The sequence below is a fragment of the Nothoprocta perdicaria genome, unplaced genomic scaffold (genome assembly GCF_003342845.1).
Source record: "Nothoprocta perdicaria isolate Ctin4 unplaced genomic scaffold, notPer1 scaffold_352, whole genome shotgun sequence".
NCBI classification, from domain to species: domain Eukaryota; kingdom Metazoa; phylum Chordata; class Aves; order Tinamiformes; family Tinamidae; genus Nothoprocta; species Nothoprocta perdicaria.
In genome coordinates this window covers 18,971-41,559 of record NW_020455591.1, presented here as the reverse complement: position 1 = coordinate 41,559, position 22,589 = coordinate 18,971, and the positions used below count along the sequence as shown (strand labels likewise).

The 22,589-nt window shown below is 36.8% G+C and overlaps 1 protein-coding gene across 1 annotated transcript; it reads left to right on the top strand.

The window, feature by feature from the left end:
- The first annotated feature begins 3,877 nt into the window (after positions 1-3,877).
- On the top strand, positions 3,878-21,773 carry RAB38 (RAB38, member RAS oncogene family). Its single transcript, XM_026044179.1, has 3 exons — positions 3,878-4,082; positions 10,552-10,832; positions 21,150-21,773. Exons 1-3 carry the CDS (start codon positions 3,878-3,880, stop codon positions 21,300-21,302), a joined length of 639 nt encoding a protein of 212 aa, XP_025899964.1. The 3' UTR covers positions 21,303-21,773.
- The last annotated feature ends 816 nt before the right edge of the window (positions 21,774-22,589 follow it).

Sequence of the window (22,589 nt, the reverse complement as noted above, 5' to 3'; positions counted from 1 at the left end):
TACCCCTCGTCCTATCGCTGGCCACCAGTGAGAACAGCCTGTCCCCTTCCTCCCTGCATTCTCCCTTCCTGAACTTATACATATTAATCATATCCCCTCTGAGCCGCCTCTTCTCCAGAGAAAACAGGCCCAGCTCACTCAGCCTCTCTTCATATTCATTTACAGTAGTACATGTAGTACATTTACAGTAGTAATGTAGTACATTTACAGTTTCTGTTGATTGTGGTCTTATTTATATTGTATAATATTCAGTAAGATGCATGCAAAGGCATAGGCAAGCTCCCTCAGAATTTTAATGGTTATCACATATAACAGTGATGACTATGCTACAAAAATATGGATAATTAGATGGAGATCATTTAAGTACATTTAAGAACTCTTAATCTGAATCTACTTGCTTTACCAAGAATCACTGAGGCTGATTTTTTTAACTCATGGTTCAATATCTCAGACTTTTTTTTTTACAGATACAGAGGTAAAAATCCTGATGTTCAATAAGAATTATGGCTCCTTTCTTTGCTATATGCTGTGTATATACATAGTGAACTGCTGCCAGTATAGCTGCATGCTGAATTTTATCACTTCTCTCAGAAGAAAAGGTCTCAACTAATATCAGAGAATAGTGAGAAATTCCTGAAAATTATCAATGTAAACCAAATTTTATTTTTATGCTGAAACGAACATAATAATAATGTAATACTCTATTTGATGGATTTGATAGCTCTTTCTTAAGTGTTACTGTTTGTTAATAACAGAGATGTATAGAGTTTGAATCAACTGCTGACAGGAGTAGTATTAAAATAGAGAAAGTAGAAAGAGAGAGTAGGTATATTGTGGCAAATAGAACCGTGGATTGATAGGAATCACAAAAGTAAAAGTGTAGAAACATGTGGTACTATTTTATTATTATTATTATTATTTTCATTGATATAATAAAATTCAAAGCATACATCTTTACTAGAGAAAACTGAGATAATTAAAATCTAACAACTGAATCATCACCTAAACTGACAATAGCTTGTAATATTCTGACCAGCTTGACATTGTTGAATTAAAGCAGCAGAATAAGAGCTTGGAGATATCTTCCTGCTTTCCCTGCTTAACAAGTGTCTCCCTGCATCACCTGAGCCAGGGTAGTTATGTAATAAAAATGCAAGCTAATATGGTTTAGATCAACCACCTTTAGCTGCAGTCTAGGCTAAGAGTGATTACATTGCACCAGTTAGTTACAGCTCACTTCCTTGGACATCCTTGCAGCAATATGCTGCATGATGATAACCAGGCTGTGTAACCAAAGGGTCAACCAAAGTTGTCAGATCTGTCTCACAGCAACAGTTCAAGACTAAAACAAGCCCAAATAGTCTGTCCTACCCCACACCAGTATCAGCTGTCTTTGCAGGGGAGATGTAAGGGTATACACAACATCCACACCGCCTTGGTCCAATGCCTTTGTCCTAGCCAGCAAAGTCTAGAATAGAGTTTAGAGTTTACATGCAGCTCCAGAGGTGGAGATGGTCCTGGAAAGAGATAAGGCCACCTTAGGGGTTAACGCCTTATTCTACCCCAGCAGGATTCAGCAGAGCATAGTCCATAATTAACCATGGAGAAGGGAAGGGAAGTAGGATATCTGGATATGGCTTCCAGCCAGCAAGGCACTTCACCATGTGCTTCGCATTATCTTGGCGCATCATCCCGCTCGAGGCAGTGGAGCCTCCTACACACTTAATCCATATCTGAACACGCTTAACTAATATCTGAACACCTCTGCAAGTGGGGGTTATAACCCTCCTGCCACCCTTGGGTGACCCTGGCTAAGCCTATGAGGAGCTCATTGTACCAGGGTTTTACTGGGGCCAAGAATTTAGTCAGGTTCAAAGAAGAACTGGAAACTTAAACAAATAACATGATTATCCAGAATTATTATAGCTAATGCTAACAAAAACTTTGGAAGGGAGGTAAAGCCTCAGGCTTCTGGATAGAGGCCAATCTCTAGTTAAACTTACTAATAGTGTAAAATGTTCATGTGGGGGTAATTATCTAATATCTGCTTACTGCTGTGCTTCGTGGGTTGCTTTCTGCCATTGCATGGTTACAGAAAGGCAAAAGATGAGACAAAATTTCCACCCGAGCATTTTTTTGTTAATTTCATAAATTGCTAAATTCTCTAATTTTGCTTTGTTTATTTATTTGTTTGTTTGGTTGATTTGTTTTAACTTGTAAAATTTTCAAATTTAGCGGGCACTTGTGAGTCCTTACAAATACTTGTCTACTGGATCCTCTCTGAAAATGATGGTGCCATGAACATAGGATTCACATACTGCAGAGCAACAGGTAGTAATGAAAAAAATTTGAGTCACCCAAGTCAGTAACTGATTGGAGTAAGGTGGCTTCTTGTTCACACTGCAAAATTTATGATGTCTCTAGCCAATGACACTAACCCCTTTTGGATTTTCCTTTCAAAAAGGATACTATTAGCAGCTTATCTTTGGAAAGAAAATCTCTCATATTGAAAAAATGGCTTCTTTGAAAAAATAAAATCATGAAAAAAAGCCATTTTCTGCCTCCAACTTGTCTTCCTCTTTGTTTATCTATATATGCAAAGTTTTACATTTGATTTTAAAAATGATTATAAATGATTGCTTCTCATAAATGATGTTGAAATGGTTCTCTAAATTCTTTGTCTACTAAAATTCAACTTTTGGGTTAGATCACAAATCTCCCCTGCCATTTCAGTACATGTTTTGCTAATGACTTAATCAAATAATGTTTTTTGTCATTTTATCAATATTATCAATAAATGTAAAAATCACCCCTGGATGAGTTTTAAACAATTATAATATTATTATTTTGCTACAGAACCTATTAAATTATAAATCACTTCTAAGCAATGGATAGGTTTTTCCAGTGAAGCTGCCTAATTAAAGCTGTGAATGTATTTTTCATTTATAATATAGGGTTAATTGTATCAATAGAATGGTTTGTTCAAATCCAAAGAGTTTAATTGATTGAAAGCCCAGCATCACATATTTTTTAAAACAGGGAACTGCTGAGACCTTGGCACTTATATTTTGTAATGATGTTACGCTTTTATAACTTCTAATTATCAGAGTCATGGGGTAAATCTTCTGGATCTGGTTTGAATGCTTTGCATTTTAGATTCTTGTTCTATGCAAAAAAACAAAGTCTGAACTGTGTGCTGTGTGCAGTGAATATGAACATGTCTATATATGCAATTTAAAAGTATTTAAATGGCAAATTAAAATATAATTAAATCTACACATCCCTCCAAGTGCAGACACATGTAAAGATACTCACACTGGCTTATCAAAAACTCACAGTTAAAGCTACACTGGCTTAATTCCTGCACTTTAATGCAAAATTGAAAATTGAAAATTGAAAATTCTCTTTTTGCAATCACTAGGGTTTTGAGCATAGGTGAAAACATATGGAAGGTAATGAATTATTACCAGCAGGAGACAGTACTTCAGAAAAAATATGTAAAGAAGCCCTGTGCTCACAGCAAGGAGTAAAGCAGAGAATGAGACTGCCTGTGACACCACTTTTCATGCAAAGCTTCCAGCCCTGCAGCCAGACTAATTCCAGACACACCTCGCACTGACCTTTACACACACACACATAACTTTCTGAGAGACTTTTCTTTTTTTTTCCTTCCCCTCAAGCTCTTGTTTTCTTCCTCTTCCAGCAGGGCTGGCCGCTGGACCTGGCAATCTTGCTGCCGTGCGGAGGGGAAGAGCCTCCACCTACCTCCTCTTCCTCCCTCCCTGATGCTTCACTCCCTCTCTCCCCCAGGGCTGGCAGGCGTCCTCGGGCAGAGCATGCGAGTGCTTCACACACAGCAGCCGCAGCCAGAGGAAGGATGCAGAAGCCCGGCCAGAAGGAGCACCTCTACAAGCTGCTGGTGATCGGGGACCTGGGAGTGGGCAAAACCAGCATCATCAAGCGCTATGTCCACCAGAACTTCTCCCCGCACTACCGGGCCACCATCGGGGTGGACTTTGCCTTGAAGGTGCTCAGCTGGGATGCTGAGACCGTGGTGCGGCTGCAGCTCTGGGATATAGCTGGTGAGTACAGAAGAGAAGCTGGTGTCCCCAAAGCTGTCTAGGAACAACAAAAAATACAGTCCCARACTTGTTTATGCCCATCTTACTGATGTCTCTGCAGTGAGGGAGAGCAGGCTGAGGAGAGGACACCTTAGCATAGCTTGGGATTTTGGAGTCCTTTAGGTTCCCAGAGAAGGGGTGTCCAGGTCAAATCTGTCCTGAATAATTTTTCTCCGAGGCCCTTAGACCCGGGAGGTGACAGGAGCAGCTCTGATGAACTCACCGGTTCTTTCCCTGCAGCTGCCGCTCTTTGGTTTGGCTCATTAATCCAACAGCTCTCTGTGATGAGAGGGAGGGTGACAAGATTTTCACTTTACATCTACTTAACGTGGAAGAGGTGATGGATTCATCAAGATAGTTAATACAAGTTTTATAGTAAAAAAAAAAAAAAAGAAAGATGTTGCTAAATTTTCAAAATATCTTCTTTTTTTTTTTTTTTTTTTCTTCTTCCTTCCTCTGGCGCAATGAAACATAAAAAAAGAAAGCAGACACACTTTAAAGAAAAAGCATTTCTGTTCTGCAGTAAGCGTGGTTGTTAAAAATGTATTTATTCATGGTTTCATGTTTACTTGTCCTTGATGGCAATAGCAAGCAGAAAAAGATAATTTACTCTTTGTGGAGAGAAAGAAAATTCAAAAGTTCAGATATTCTTGCATGCATGTTTATTTAAAAAAAAGAGTTGACATTATTGCGATCAATGCTTTAGATTTTTCCTTGTTATACACTCTGCTTCTAATTAAAAACACAACTTTTTACCTCTGCCACCTCCTTTACAAAGAAATACTCGTTTGTGGTTCAGTACATGAAATAAAAGTTATCTTGATGGCATATTTTGCAAGATATAAGTAATGACTTTTCATTTAGTATACATAACAAATGAAGCACAGTTTCATTACAAAAATTTACAGCAAAAAGTAGGACCTTTTAAAAACTCAGCTAAATTAAGAAGTTGTATTTGTAAGTAGGTACTTACAAGAAAGGAATATTATATCAACCGTTAGGCATCTAYGCCAGCTTCTGGCCTGAATTGTGAGTTTATTGATTGCGTCTGGATTTTTACCTAGGAAAACTAGTGAAATAATAAAATTCTTAGCATTCTTATTGACTGAAGGAGTGCCTTTCTTCTACATTTAGCTAGCTCATATCTCAGCTCTGAATTTGGCACCAAGGTAGCAAAACTTATGCAACAATACTGCCTTATGCAAAGCTTAGATAACCTCTTTTTCTTTCCTTTTTTTAAACACATTAATGTAGTCCTCTAATTTCTTGATATTAAATTTACATAAGCCCAGTCTGTTTCTTTAAAAGATGGAAGAATGGGTAAAACATTGAGTTTATTCCTCATGAGTGGCTGATTATGACAAATATGAATAATCCCAACAATACTTTTTTTCTGCATGAGAAAAAGCATTTAATAGTAAAAAATTCTGAATGCATTTGAGGCTTAAAGAATGTATTTTGCATGCCTTGTTTCAGAGATTTATTAAACTACTAATCATGTGCTGGCGGATCATATGATGTAGCTTTCAGTCAGGCTGCAGAAGCAATTACACCAAGTTGTAGTGCTGAATGACTAGCATGCTTTCCGAGTTATCACACTTGACAGAGAGAATTGCAGCACAGTACTAAATTTTGTATGAAATGTTCAATTCAGAGCATCTCTGTGAAGGTCAAGACAGCAGCTGGTAATTGCAGAGTTTCTGTCTCAGCTTTAATGACTTCTGTGTATGGAGTTTTAGCTGTTGATCACTGTAAAGAGTGAATAAGTTCTGGAAGCAACACRGAATTTAGATCAGTGGTGCAAGTCATCATGAATAAAATATCTGGCTGGTGAGGGAAAAAAAAGTTTAAAAATGAAAAGGAAATAAATCTGGAGGGAATGGAAGTATTTTATCCTGGTTGCAGCTGGTCACATATTGTCACTTGTAAAACACAAATATKCCAGGACAAGAGGTGAAAAATAAATTTTACACTCTTCAGAGCAGTCCCCTTTTTTAGGWAGAACTTCTGTTATTAGATTATATTTAGCTTTGTTGGTAAAGCAATACCTTTTCTGTCTCAAACTAAACTAAGATGTTGATTTAATATTTTGGACATCTTTAATTGAAGCTAATGAAGCAAAAGTATCATGAGGTCTCACATTAGTGTATATATATATATATATATTTTATATATATATATACATACATACCTCAGGTATCATTTTATCTTGCACTTCCTCTTCTTCTCAACCATTGTACAAATGAACTTAGCACCAAGTATAATGTGTACTCTTCCTTCCACCCCACTGTGTGCATCACTGGGTATCAAGTATTTTAAGAAGAAGAGACATAAACATTGACTAATGAGGATAGCTAAGCATTAGAGAATGTAATTCAGAGATATGGGAGATTCTGAATCATATAACATTACACTGAGACTCCATTTTTTAACAGATAATATCTATTTGTACTAAATATATGTTCATAAGACATGAATAATTGGGTAAAAACATCATGGWTTATAATGTTATGGTGTTTGTAACAGCACATTGGCCGTAAAATCAGTGATTCAGCTCTGATTCAGCAAAACATTTAATGTTCCAGGTGACTGAATTTTCACTACTTTGTKTGAGAGGATATAAAATCTTCTCACCTGATTTTCATCCTAGTACTCTCACTTTACTCCATCATAGTGTCCTAAAATCTCTCTTTTGGTGTTCATGTTCCTCAGGCTCTTGGAGTGTGCTATCCCCTCTTCTGATGTTTCATACACCTTTATATCGTGTTCTTAGTCACACTTTTTTTCCTTCTTATCTCCTTTTTATTGTTTCAGCATGAGGATCCCTTAATTTGCCAATAGATTTTTAGGGGGAAAACTCTAAAAGAAACTCTTACTCAGATATTAATGTAGCTCTTACAAGACCGAGATTCTTGCATAATTCTCTGCTGCAGTTGGGGTGGCCTTGCAGATGCAAAGATGGTCCATCTTCATTGGAGGCATCCACATAGTACCTGTGAGGAGAGGTTTCTAATTTTCCTTCCCTGCCATTTTCACCTTCAAGCCCAGCAGTGTTTCCACAAATACAGTCAAGCGTCCTAGCAGCTTTCAGTTTTGTAAGACTTGTATGCAGGAGTGAATGGACTATTTACTAAAACCAGGCATGGTGTATCATCAGTGCTTGAAGCTTTTAGTGGCTGCTAAGCATTGCAGTACATATGCATAAATAAGATAGTCAGAGTGATTTCTAATCTAAGTTTCCTTGAAATTACTATTCTACCATCATAAATAAGATGGTGCAAGTCTCTTGCTGCAGCAATTTTATTATGTTATATATTTGTGCTGGGAAATGTGGGCTTGATATCTCTCTTAAAGGTTCCTGAGAGGAAGCTCTGAAGGTGTGCTTATTGCCAATCATCAACAGTTAAGGAACCTTAATCTTAATACAGTCTGTTAATTCTTCAGAACCTAGAGTTGATGAATCCCCTGTATAAAGACCCATTCCTATGGGCAAAGGCCATCACAATCATGGGGTTTGATGCCAGATGCCAGTGACATTGCAAGAGATGGTATCTCTTCAGTTCAGAAGTTTCTGACCCTTCTCATGAAAAATAAAACCCACCTGTTCCAATGACCCTGCACTGGCTGTCTCAACTGCAGCTTCTCTTATAGTAAAGCAGTTTCTAATGTTTAGCGCTGTATATGAGATACCTATGGTATATACTCAATGCAAAAAGGTTGATATATTTTCTAAGGCAACTACTGCCTAAAAAATGCATGTTACTGAACACTTGAGGCTGGATTATGACAATTTAGCATACCAAGCAGTACCTGTTTCCATGAGCAATTCCACTAAATGAAATGATTTTGAGAAACTCATCTATTAAGAAAGGTATTTSATCATATAAGGCAGAATCTTTGAAAAAAGGAATCTTCCAGGGACTTTAGGTGCAATATTTGKCACACCAAGTGCGATGTATCCACTAGAGTTCTCTTCTCCATGACATGAATGACTTAAAAGTAAAGCTATTATGTAAATGACTGCAAAAGTCTATGGTTTACACAACACCTTTTTTTTTTCCATTCAAAGTTGCACAAGACCATTGATTTATAGGGAAAATCACCATCACTATGCACTTCAATAAAGACTGAGACACTTTGTTCAGCCATTCATTCCATCTCTTTATTTGAAGTGATTGTTAATGGAAAATGGTAAGCACTGTCCCCCTGACTAAAGCTACTTTTACAGACTTGGTTTTTTTTTTTTTTTCTATGTAGTGAAAAACCTAGATATCTACGGCAACTGGAAGTAGCAGGAGAAATCAGTGTGACTCYATTTGACAGGGCTTTGTGGGCCACAGCTAGCCAGAAGAACATATTATAGGGACCTTTACTTTCTCTAATAACTTTGTTTATGATGAATGATTTTACAATGCAAATGAATTCTTCAGACTATATTATTTTATGATGGCATATCTTACTTATCTTAGAGACCTTTGTCACAATGAATATGTATTAAAACTTGAGTTTAGCTGGTTCTTAAATCATCTATATCTCATCTACAGTGCAAGCAAGTCAAGAACTTTGCATGAGATGCATAAAGTATGACCGGAATACAATTTGTGTTAAAAACTAGTTGTAAGTGTTGCTGATGGTATCTTTACTAAGTATCTTTATTGGTATCTTTATTGGTATCTTTATTGGTATCTTTACTAAGATACCAATCGTACCTTGACTTTTACTTGAAGGCACTTTTCTCACAAGGAAAAAACCTTTCCTCAACAAGGAGATTATTGAACAACACATGACTTAGCCATTCTTTTGATTAAGCCACTGATAAGAATCATAAGACATTTTCATAAAACATAGCCATAAGAAATTTTTGATATGACTATATATTTTAGAAATGATATGTTTCTATCTTGTTTTATCAATGGGAAACAGTGTTTGTATAAAATAAAGGAGATCTCAAATGAACTTGATTTCCTTATCATGTAAATGACTTTTTCCTTTTTATAATGACTAGAGTGTAAAAAAWATTWAAAAAAAAATCACAGATAGATGCTGTTGTCCCATTAATGTGAATACAGTGAGTTTTAAAGGCTGGCCTCAAAAATTCCATTTCCATTAAATGAAACTATATGGTCTAGAAATCCATTAGCCGGCATTCTCAAAATGTCATCACAGCTTTATATTTGATGGCACAATTTCCATCAGATAAAACTCTCCGCAGGAAATTTTCCTGGGGTCAAAAAGAAAGACAATCTTCTTGTCTTCCTACCTTRCTCAGAATTATACACATCAAGAAAATCAGAATTCCTGTGAGTGTTTCTGTTTTAATAGCACCTTTCACAGTTGTGGAAGCATATGGTTAAATGCAACAGCTCTCTAGCTAGAAGAGTACTRTTATTCTGAGATGTTTCAGGAGATTTTATTTCTTCCTTTTTGGATCAAAGATGAATGGAGATGGTATTTGTTCACTTCACAGAAAATTGTATCAGCACAATTTGTTTCTATTTTCAAATACAAATTTTCAGATTCCAAAGGGAACTGTATATATGTTAGAGATATAACAGCTGATCAATGTGTTATATCTTGATAATATGTACGTTAATGTTTTTGTGTTATTAATAATATAAAATGACATTTCCAAATGAAAATGTTGAAATCATACAGTATGTTGTTAGCTAAAATAAATACTGTGAATACCTTTCCAAAAAAATACTTTGATTTCAACAAAGAAAGCTTAAAGTTTCTGAAAAGATCTTTTCCTCCAAGAAGCCACTGGAGCGATACATCACTTTGCAGCATCTCTGCTGCTTTATGATTTTAGAATGCTTTCCMCATGTATAAGGCTTGAAATTCACCTTTCTCATCTCTGTGCTTTAGTTTGCAGTTAAGTCAGTAATGACTCAAAAGCCTGGTAGGGCTCCAGAGCTTTCATGCATCAACAGCAGTTCATTATAAGCCCTTGTATGAGCATATATAGGATCTTCATTTCATGTGTCAGATCAACTGTATTAGACACTCCCCACGTAATACTGCAGTACCAAGGAGCTTACAGTCTCRTGCCTCAATGTTTTTTTCTATGATGTATACCAAGATCCCTGGTACTTGCACAGATCTAAGTAGGTTAGTAAGACTCTATACTATTATAGTAGAAGCTTTATCAAAAATCATTACATTYTCTTGGATTATGTCTTTAAAACACCTTGTTCTTGCTATATTCATTTACATTTTTGTGCAAAAGGGTCTAGTACTCATTATTGTTAGTATAAATTGTATTTTTCCAGAGGCAGAACACTTACAACATGGTACCTACACTCAGAAATGTTCTTTAAGAATTTGAAATATTATTCTTTGAATAATTAACCAAGACTGGAAGCAATGATTTTCACAATTTTTTTTTCTTTTTTTTYYTTTTTTTTTTTCCCCACATTCTTTACCACAGGTCAGGAAAGATTTGGGAACATGACCAGGGTCTACTACAGAGAAGCCATGGGGGCATTTATTGTTTTTGATGTTACAAGACCTGCAACATTTGAAGCAGTGACAAAATGGAAAGAGGATTTGGACTCTAAGCTGGTTCTTCCAAATGGCAAACCTGTGCCGACAGTCCTCTTAGCAAACAAATGTGACCAGGGAATAGATGTTCTTATGAACAATGGCCTCAAGATGGACCAGTTCTGCCAAGAGAACGGATTTGTGGGCTGGTTTGAAACATCAGCCAAGGTAATGTTTTCATTTTTAAAAAAAATGTTTCTCCAAATAGAGAACAAACAACTTTGCTCAGTAGAAATTTCTAATAAAGCTCCTATCTTAGCAAAATTAATTACAGATGAATCTGTAAATAAATACATCCCTCTGTGGGAGGCTACATTTGTTTTAAGCCTTTCATTTCAAAGTAAATTATATACAACATTCAGAATTGCAGTTATATAAGTAGGTTAGCGGTAAGGTGTATAACAGATCAACAACTTATTGCATAATAGTGTRTGTGTGGGGGGAAAAGATGACCTGTGGCAAGACACAAAACTTCCWTCTTATAAATGATATTATGCTATTTTTTCACAATTATTAATAGTGATTATTATCTCWAAATACTTATATAAACTCTGTGCCTAGGAAATCCTCTTTTGAGACCATGGCTTCCTTGAGTTTGATTCTAGAAAGGAAGACCATGTAAGTGTAGCAGTTACACTAAGTTGACTGCTCTTAGCCTTGATCCTCTAAAATCTTTTCATGTCGTATATATTGAAGGAGGAAGAGGAGGAAATGAGTCAAAGTGGTGAATAAGATGCTTTTTGTTTCAGTTCTTTGCCTTGAATCAGAATTCCTGGGTGTCTATAAGATCAAATTCGGAAAGGACATTGGGCTTTTCAGAGTACAAAGGCCCAATCTATGTGCTCTTGTATAATATTTGGAGATTTCTCAGGTAATCTCAATGCATTAAGGCTGACATACCAGCCTGAATCTTTCTGAAAATAATTGAAATATTTCAGACACTCTCTTTGACTGTATGGAACCTTTCCTGTGTAAGATACACCCGCTGGTGCATCAGCTTTTTCAAAACTTTTTGAGAAGAATTGCGTTATAATGCAGGTATAGTGGATATCTGCCTCTAGATATTCATGAACAAGACTTTTGAGAGAAAAAAAGAAAAGGCGGATATGACTAGGAAAATAAAAGAACATACAATAGTGGTATCTGCAATCATATTTTTAAAACTTACAATGTGCTTAGYCTTATTTGAATATAGCCCTTGTCATCTGTACTTTATTTATAAAACATTAGATGCTATTTTATATCTCCAGACTTTCGTCCTCATTAAATTAGTGTATTTGGCTGATATCCATAAGAGGAATTATGGAAAGCATATAAGAGCATATAAACATATAAGAGACAGTAGTGTTTGGGCTCTCTTGAAATTTTAAAATTGTTCCATTGGATCTCAATTTCTAGATTGTCATCTCAGTGTCTGAATATTTATATGACTCTGTTTGGTTCTGAAAGGATGGATTCATTGAATAGAAGTCCTAGAGATCATGCTGCAATTATGTAGACTCCCTTTGGAGTCACCAATGAGAAATATAGACTTCTCCATCACCATGAATTAGAAACATCAGATAAATCGATTTCGGAAAACAATATTAGCTCCCCATTGACTATCAAGGGATGCTAAAACTAAGTCACTTCAGAAATGTCTAAAATTAGGCAATATGTGATTCATACCCTTATTATGTTTCCTCAATTCCAGCCACAATGGGACTTTGGCTTCTTCTAGAGTATTACATAAAACCAAGGTAAATGTTATGTCCTCGATTCCCTTCAGTAACAAAGGCATCTGCTCTCATGCTGCTGAAACCTAGATTTCTACAGTTGTCATTATTTCATGCCTGTCATTACAATGCCCCTTGGCAGGATCTTGACAGCATTTGAAATACTGAATTGAGCATCTCAATGCATATTATGTTTATTGTATTATGTGATTGTGAAATCTGGTGTCATCATTAGCAGCTCAGGGGTGTTAAAAACAGCATCYGGATGTTTTTAATGCAAACAATTTGTCTCTTAGTATTATGTTATTTTGTCCTAAGCTGAGAGAGATTGAAAACTGAAATGCTATGTTCAGTTGTTTCATTTCTGTTAGGTAGTCTATGAAAATATGGAGAGTTTATGGAGAGTACACATACATTTTACTTTTCTGGTCTTGACTCCTTTTTTAAAGAATTAATATTTTAAAAAAAATTCACTTGCAGCCATCAGAAATCTAAAATCAATGGGTAACAGTAAGTGATCAGCCAGTGTATCTGACTTAACTGCTTCAAGCATGGCATGAGCTGTGGGACCTTGGTGGTCAGTGCCTTTGCTTTCCTCAGTCGGTGTCAAAACTAGTCACTATTTTTTCAAAATGCCATTTTTAGGGCATCTGTTTGGTCTGTCCCAGTGTATTAATATTTGTGCTCTTTGTATTTCTGCACATGCAGAACCTGGTTTGAAGTCAGGTCTGTTCTCTGCCCATTTATACTACTGGAGGCCACTACAGTTCAGGGATTCTGTCTGGGGTAACCAAATTTTTACTATGAAGATTTTTTTATTTCTCATTTAGAAAAGAAGCCAAGATCTCCTAGATCAGGGTCTTCACGATAATTATGGCAGAGAGATAATTGTTTAAAAACATAGAAAACCTCAAAAAAAAAAAAAAAAAAAAAAAAAAAGGAGTCTCCTTCTTTGGAGATCTTTAAAACCTCCTTGGACGCAGCCCTGTACCACATGCTCTAGGTGACCCTGTGTGTGCAGGGGGCTTGGACTAGATGACCTCTGGAGGTCCCTTTCCAATCTTAAGCATTCTCTGATTCTATGAAAAAGTAAAACATTCAGAATAGCAGCTGGCGGTGGAAGATACGGGGATTTATGGAATTATTGCAGGACCAACTGCAATTATTTCTGTAAGAATTACATGTTTGGGATTTCCAAATAGTCTAATAGTTGTCCAGCTGCCTTTTCAGGCCTCATATAACAGCAAATATGTGGTTGCTGGTTTTGGGGATGCAACTTACCTGAGATGTATTGCACAGCATATGGCAGTTTTCTGCAGAATTATTTCTCCCTCACTTCTTACATGTACATGAGTCTACATTTCTGTGAGACGAGGACTAGCTCATTGAAAACAAAAGCAAGAAGATAAAATCACCAGAAAAAATCACATGGACTGAAATAAATAGCTGATTGTTTAAAAATATTTGTGTGTAAACACAAAGAGATTGAGGGAGAACAGGAAGGGCCATAATTTAAAGAGTACAAAGCCACAGTTACATTATTCTACACTGATGGTTCAGATAAGCAAAGTCATGCAGCAGCTCAAGGCTATTTAGTGTATGAGAAAGGAAACAGTATGATGAATGAGTTCAAAGCAAAACATCTGTCCACTTCATGAAAAGAACAACCACATTTATCATGCCATTTGTTGTTTAAGGCCAGTGTTAAGCCATCATGGTAGGGGATGAATGTACAAACGATTTCAAAGGTGGCAGAGATATGTTACCATGATGGCATAGGGTGGGCAGTCTTGCAGAATCATGATAGTAAAAGGGACAATTAAAGTTAAAAATGTCATAACAGAGGAGAATTCAGTTCAAAATTTTCTAAAACAGATAAAATTATAGCTTTGAAGTATTTTAAACAGAAGAAATACTGTAATACTTCTTACTTTATTTAACTTAGAAATATCTGCTAGCCAAACAGTCCTTAGGATATCAGTGCATCGAATAGGAACAGAAAGATTCCTAACTATGATAAAACCTGCACTGCACAGCCATTTCTGAGAGAGCCTGAAAGCTGAGGACACCTGACTCTGCCATCAGCCTACTCTGTGAAGCTATACACCACAGGCTAAGGTCCGATATTCTGAAATGTCTATATATGCTCCCTTCATCTGATTGCAATCTGGAACTGTAGGTTTCTGACTTCAGAATGACTCGAGTAGAGTAATCTCACTAAGAACAGTAGAATCACACAACATTTAGTATAAATTATGTCAGAAGAGTTTCCTCATTTGTTTTAAGTTCTGAGGTAAAACCTATTCTTTTTTAATAAACATAAGTTGTGATTATTGTTATTTTAAAATATTGATTGAGACATATAGCCAGTATTCTTTAGCCTTGGGCATATTAAATTATTTAATGCAGGTCTAGGGAAATTTAGCTATATTTCCTAGAGATGACAGGAACCCTTTTTCCGAAGTGGAATAGCACTAACAGAGAAGTCAACATATTGCAGCTAGCAGTTTTAGCAGTTCAAATAAGTAATAACTCTTTCATTTATTTATTTATTTTGTGCTATCCTGTTATAATTAGATCTCCAGAGGTTTTCTGGCGATGTGCTCGGAAATGTTATAGCCTTCAGTGCAAACTGAAAATGATTTATGCCTTTTGGAAAAACAAGGGTGATTATTTATAAAAAAAGCATTTTTTAGTTCTGGTTGCCTTGCAGGAAGTAGCATACTATATTTGTATCTACCATATTTCAGGCTGTCAGGAGTTTGAAATTTGTGTTTGTAACTCTGGCAGATTACACCATAAGACATCTTTGTATCATTCCCTGGTGCTGCTTTTCTTAACAACCTTGATACAAAACATTTGGCACACCTAATGCATTCTCTTTTGTTAATTTTGATTATTAGATTAATCTAAAGGAAATACTCCAGATATTCCAATCTTCTGCTCCCTTTGAAGACAGAAGAATTTGTTGCGATAGTTTGTCAARTAAGATGAGTTTTTCTGAACAACAACTTTGTGCAGAATAATCATAAGTTATATGCATTGTAGTATTTATAGTCTTTTAGGTATGCAGGTTTTGTTTACTCATAAAGACTGCAGTGTAAAAGATACATTCTCAAACAGCCATAAAACAACATTTAAGAGTAAATTCTTTAATAAGTATCATTAGTGCAGCTGYTGTAAAGGATGTATTTTGTAAAAAAAGGAAATTTCTCCTTTCTATCACATACTTATTCATCAAACATGTGGCCACTGAAGCCAAGAACTCCACTCACATTTTGAAGTCTTTAAAATGGCTTCACTACCATTCCTGGTTGGTTAGAGGTAAGCTTTAGGCTTGGATTAGTAGAGCAGCAATTTCAAGCTTATGGTCACTCCATAATGAAAACACAACTTACTTATAATCAAAAATTGAAATTGTTTGGTGTAGGAAAAGCTAAAAGCTAATGATGCCCTTGCCTGAGCTCAGGACCAGTCCACCAGCCCTGGAAGCCCAAGAGGGCCAGTCAGTGAGTGCAGCCAGTGTGTGCTTAGGCACATTGCTCTGAAATGTCACCACTTTCTGAGGGAATGGGCCTTTGCCATAAAATTTCCACCAACTCTCAGAATTCAGTCACAGCAAGTACCTTGTTCTCAGGGGCATGCTCGCAGCAGTTCAATGTCCATGAACTTCATATTCATGAATCTGAATCGCTTTAAACTTGTACTGCTRTGTATTCCTAGAAGTCTAAATATAGAGATGTTGCACAACATCTTAATGTGCTTCTGCTCTCAGTGATTTCCAAAGGAGCACTACTGAGGCTGCGCAGGTAGGTTTCCCTTCACATTTCAGGTGAAGAYGTCTTGAACGCCTTGTACCCGCTCCTGGATTTTGATGCATTACCGAACGAAAATGTGGAAATTGTGTGATACTCACTAGGTTCCCTGGAAGTGTTGGAATTTGCTGTTCTTTACTGAATGGAAATTGATTTCCATTAACTCCAGGGGCAGAGTCAAAAACTCGTGTCTCTGAGAGTTTAGAGCTCATTAAGTGTCCTTGCTGGGCAGCTATAACTACACGTCATCSTTTTCCCTGACTTCCAAGCTCAAATTCAAAAACATTAGATTCGTAGTCTGAGAAAGAAGCTATATGAGGGTGGAGAATGAACAGTTTTATATTTCAAAACAACAAGATTGATAAATCTAAAGTAAAGGCATCTGCATGTCAACAAATAAAATGCTTCATTTGGAACAGAGGTAGGCCCATAAAATTAGCAAGGGTCTTTTTCTTCAATAAAGAAATAAGAACCAGTCTAGTCTAAAGGGATTTATTTCATAAAATAGAATGCTATAAATTCATCATGCTCTGAATTTGTATTAAAAGATAAGGAGGGAAGCAATCCAGAATAAAAAGAAGCTCACTGAGCTTGTGTACTGCTTCAAGACACATTTAAGTATTTATTTTTCCTTGAGCTGAATATTGCATTACAAGATTGTGACATTATTTCCTACAGGAATGGGATCAAAASTTTTAAATCACATGAAGTCCTCACACATAGATTTGCTATCAGTTTCATAAAACTATCCTTTAAAATGGTACCTTTTAGAGGGATGTCTATCTACAAAGCAAACTGTAATTTCATTTGTGTCTTTCTGTGCTCCTTTCTGGCCTTTAAACATCACTCAGAGTTTTCACTGTTTTGCTTAGTGTAGTAATGAGTAAAGAGTAGTATGTGTTGATTTCCACTTTTTTTTATACCTTCTTGATGGGATCAAGGAAAAGACCAACCCAAGCAGTCAGTTATCACTCAAGGGGTTGGGTTCAGGCCCTTGTTCTGATAGATGTTTGCAGGTTAACTCAGGTTGAATCACTTAGAGCTGCTTAGCTCTTGCAGCACAGAATGTGGAGGAAACTTCTTTCACCTACTGGGGTTATTGAGGCAACAAAGTCAGAGAAATGTATTTGGCATCATGTGCATGGACAGTGCAAAGAGGCATGTCTGGGATAGGGTTTTATAAAAACTAGGCATATAATAATTCACCATATAATGTGCCAGAACCTTTCCCTTTTGGTCTGGTAGAAAAAAGTCTCCCAAAGGCTTGAGAGGTGTTGAGTTTCTACCTTATTATGTGGACACTTCAGTCTGGGCTGTCTTCTACTTCCCAACTAGCTATCATGTACAATGTTAGGTTTTCCATAATTTCTTCTGTTTAGGGCTCTGCAATTTCTACTTTTGCTAAATAGTCCCGGCAGCACCTCTGTACCTTAGAAAGGCGCTGTGAGGATAAGCAGATCAATGATGTAGCCCTGAGTAGCAGCAACATGTAAAAGTGCTGTCAGCAGACAGAACTTCCCCAGGCTTTGGAAAATTGTGAAGTCAAAAAAAGACCTTAGAGGAGTCTGAAAAACAAGATACAGCAATAAAGGTGCCACCAATGCTGCCTCAAGAGCTGGGGGAACATATTGCTCCAGCAGGATGATCAAAAATGGCTCCTCCATAGAGGAAGAACAGGCCCCGTAGAGTGAGCTAAAGATTTGGTTCATCAACAGCCATAACATAGCAATAGCCATAACAACAGCCATAAGGGAATTGATAGTTATGGCTTTTCAGCATTAAAAAAAAATACAAAGATGTAATTTCACCTGCATTTTCATTCCTTCTTTGAAACACAGGGAATTTTCTTCTTAAGCATACCAGGGGCTGTCTCCACAGTTCAGTACAGAGAGCAGGGTAGGGGTAATTATTCCTCTCTGTCTGTTGTAGCTTCCTCATTATTGCGTTCTTTGTCTTTCTTGGGTGGCTTTTCACTTGCTGCTCTCAATCTGTCCTTCCCTAGATTGCCTTCCAGCACTTCCTGCGCTCTAAAATTACCGAGTCTGTGGGTGTCTGTGTTTGGATAGCAGATCACCTTCTACTGTCTGCAGCTGCTTCGCTGCCTAGCAGAATATTGACTTTTTTTTTCTTTTTTTTTTTTTTCCAAAACACACTGTGGGTGGAGAGGTGCAGAAATCAATATTTCATTAGACACACCATCCAACCATCCAGAATACAGCAAAGTCTGATCCCTGGACCCAGGATGCTGAAGCAGGCACCAGAAGATTAGGGCTATAACAAAAGGGAAGAGCAGTATGAAAAAGGAAGCAGTCAAGGCATTCAGAAGGGGCATTAAGGATCTCTTTGGTGGAAAAAGCACAGTGACTTTATGTCCTCTATACCATGTACTGATTCTCAGCTGTAAATGGGGAGAAACTCTGCAAAGAGCTGCACCAGCTCTTGTGGTCACCATTCTGTTCCCCATTTCTAACAGAATTGCTAGACGATACGATATCTAACTGTGTCTAATCCTTCCTAACTTCTCAGAGTCAGTATAAGAAATTCCTGAATAGTTTAATCAGGCCAGGCAACTCTTAGTAATAGGTCATATTTAGTAAACTATTTCACTAAAAAGGAAAATGATCAATTCAGAAAAAGAGAAATATTTCATGTTAGTGTTGCCAAATAAAATATTTTGACTTTTTACGTCAAAATAAAATKTACAAGTTCCAATTTGGCTTCCTACCCAAAAAGCTATGGAGGATTTAATAATCCAATTTGCTTTGAGTCAAGTGAAAAGAGTTGGGTGACATAAATCAGCATGGTTTTTCCTTTCTGCATCTTTAGGCTCAGATCTGGCCTCTCCAATTCTTTCTAGTGCTAGTGAGAATACAAAATGTCCACATACAAATATTTTATGCTTTTTGGACTGGGTTTCATTGCCTCTTTCCCACCCTTAGACCTTAGAAAACACTGGTCTTAAGCTAGAAACAAAGAGGATTTTGGTTAATACATCTGAACATTACTGGACTTGGATACAATCTCAGTCACTAAGACATTCTTGCAGAAATGCAGAAAGAGCAGCAACAAATTGGTAAATTAAGTGTTTATCACTCCATTCATAACAGAAGACATGATGCGAATGATTTTTATCTGCGTGTGTTTGTGCATTAAATGATCCTGCTTTTATCTTTAGCTTTTTAAGCAGCACTGTGAGACTATTTTTCATCAGCATTTTTTYTAATTAAACTTCACAGCTCTCTGAAAAAGACTTGCTGCATGCTTGAGGAATTTGGTTGTCTGGTCTCAGAGAACAACGAGACACAGCAGCGTTTTGACATCTTACTACAGATATGATTTTCAGCTGTATATTTCTTACTTGGATTTAGTATATAAGTGGATTGACTAAAGATTTGAGTGTTTTGTGTTGTAGTTGTGTGTTTTTTTTTAATAAATAACCAATATTTTTACTCATGGAAGTTTAAATATTTAAACTCACTTAGAGGTTYGAAGAATCTTGTGAAGTCTTGGCTCTGATTTTCACTTAGATCTCTTCATTTCAGCTCTTTACTGTGGTATGAAGAAAGGGGCAGTGGAATTTATGGAGTTTTGCCATCGACTGCAAGATTAGAAATAGCCTCGCAAATAATTACTCTGGCTTTTCATCTTTCATTTAATTGTATCATCTGCACTAGAAGACACATAGATGTGCTCTGGTTTCCTTTTTTTTCTTTTTTTAAAAAGTTTTGCATTTCAAGCATCTCAACTAACTTTGAACACGCACTCCTGAAAAAAAAGTGTTATAATATCACATTTTACAGATTATTTTGTCAGTGATCCTGAGATAACACTGAGAGATTACTGCCTGGTTTTGTGTGTGTGAGTGCATGTGGTTTCAGGGCATCTGGACCTAGGTTCAGCTTGGAAACCTAGCTCAGGCTTAGCAGGTAAATACTTAATCTTCATGAGATAAGAGGAGTATGTACATATATACATACACACCTGTGTATTTGTGTATCATTTCCCAGGATACTCAAGCCACAGTGACCTATACCAATACTTGGGATTGAAGAGTTTCTTTTATGCCAGAAATCCTGACTTTTCCTTCTATTCATATTGGTGGTCATCATTAAAAAGATCCTTGCTCGATATTACTTCTTATTTCATATGCTGTGCTAAAGTGTGTCTTACTGATCAGGCTGTTTCAGCTTTGCATATTCCACAAGCAGAACAAAGATTGGTGCCAGTTAAACATGCTGTTGAAATCAGGCTCCTGTATGAAAAGACGAGCTTTATCTTTGGTTCTAAACCCCTGGAGTGGGGATTATGTCTTGAGAATTAAACCAGTGGTGATATATTTCTTCTGGAACACTGCACTGGAGATAACTCTGCCTCAACAAAAATAAAAGCCTAATATGAATGCTACAGAACTTTTTTTTGTTCTATTTTGTTGAATGAATAACTTCAAATTGTATTTGTTTAGTGAAGCTGTTCATCACAGGTTTCACTGAGAGCACTGCAGCAAAAGCTGCATGAAAACAGCAGAAGAGGCTTTAGAAATAAGTGCTATTGATGGCTGTAATTGCTGCTAGGTACTTAATAATTTGGAAAGCAGAATAACCCTTATTCAAGCACTGAAATATGGATTTTGGAGTTTAACTTGAGGCATTTGTCTTTAACATCTCTCTGACTTTTCTTTGTTTAGCTTATTGAAGCAATCAAATAATCAAAGCTTTAGGGTTATTTAAAGTGAGTCTTGTATATAATTTAAAGGAGCTAGAAATCATAATACGAATAAAGCTTTGCTAATTTAAAAACTACAGTAACTGTTATTTAATACAGTCTATTTTAAGGCTAATTTTAAGGAAAGTAAACTTTTGATGCTGTCCAGAGAGAAGTTTAATTATACGAAGGAAATATGCAGTATGGTATAATTAATATTGACTAATCAATTTCTCTTTCTGTTTCACTTGCAGGAAAATATAAACATCAATGAAGCTTCCAGATGCTTGGTGAAACACATAATTGCTAGTGAGAGTGATCCAATTCAGTCTATTGAACCAGATATTATAAAACCACACTTGAATTCCTCCAAGAATGTCAGTTGTTCGGCTTGCTTTAAATCCTAAGAGACTTTCAGACTATTACAAGAGTTGAACAAATATGATTCACAGGGTATGCTTTACCCAACATATCCAGTCTGCCCAGATTGTCCATAAGCAGATTGCATTTCTCTCAATAATATGACTCTTTTTTTCCCCATAATCCTTTGACAGCTAAAATTTATTGCAAGCTGTTCACAGAAACCATACAAATTTGTATTTGGCTACTGGTCAAATAAAACACAGAGTGATGGCTGGACTTCCTGACTGGATGGCACTGCCAGCAGTGATGTCCAAACCTGTATCTTTGCAAGGTGATGTGTGAAAGTTCTCATCTGCAGTGTGACTAAAACAATATCCCACTTATCCATCACTTCTCAAGCCCTTGGTTTGCAGTTCTGTCACAGATCATTCAGTAGCCTGAGCTGGCAACCATCATCATTACACTGTCTTTTCACTCCTCAGATTTGAGTGATCTGGTTTCAGACAAGGAAGATGGTGATGATAATAAAAAATATGTCTGTTCAGAAAGAGGCAACAAGAGTGACCACTGTGAAACATGAGCATTACTGGTTCAGTGGTGGGAATGAAGTGGTGGAGTTCAGCACAGGGTGACCTTTCATGTTGTTCAGCATCCCAGCCTGTGAGCTGAACTGTGATGTAGATCTTAGGAGGGGTTGCTGCTTCTTTCTGAAGAGTTACATTCTTGCCCTTGTCATCATTGTCCTCTGATGAAGCAGGATCAACCAAGACAGTCAAGGGTGAAAGGTGGCAAAACAACGAATCGGGTTCAGTCTCACAAGTACAATTGTTGAAGGCTTTCAAAAAGATTATGTGTTCCTGAAACCAGCATCTCCTCCAAATGACAATCTCAGTGAGTTTGTTTCACTGTTTCCACCTTCCATACACTGTCCCTATATATCTAAACTATATGTATTCAATAAATTCCTGCATACCTCTGTCCCCAAACATTGATTCTCCTGGGAAAAATAAAGGCCTCACTATCTATCATAATGTTAACTATTGAACTTTGCAGGAATTCAGGCTTGTCAAATAAAAGGGTACGGCTGTCTTTGCTTTCTTAAAACACCCTTCTAAAAATATAATTGTATGAATGATTGTAGAAAGCAAAAACAAACAGTCTTGGGAAGAAACACTCCTGGGATATATTGGATATATGTTGAGCTGCATTGTGGAAGGGCAGTGGTTGCTTTCAGAATTTCACAAAACATGCAGGTTGGTGAAGTCATTCAAACAAGTCTGTCTAGACAAGAAGTCTTGGCACATAGCTGCAAGTCCCTGCAAGGCAAGCTT

What these genes read in the sequence shown, in the direction of transcription:
- RAB38 (XM_026044179.1), top strand. Translation starts at nt 3,878, where the DNA reads ATGCAGAAGCCCGGCCAGAAGGAGCACCTCTACAAGCTGCTGGTGATC. An exon ending in GCAGCTCTGGGATATAGCTG is followed by an intron (nt 4,083 to 10,551) that starts GTGAGTACAGAA and finishes TCTTTACCACAG; the next exon opens with GTCAGGAAAGATTTGGGAAC. An exon ending in GGTTTGAAACATCAGCCAAG is followed by an intron (nt 10,833 to 21,149) that starts GTAATGTTTTCA and finishes TTTCACTTGCAG; the next exon opens with GAAAATATAAACATCAATGA.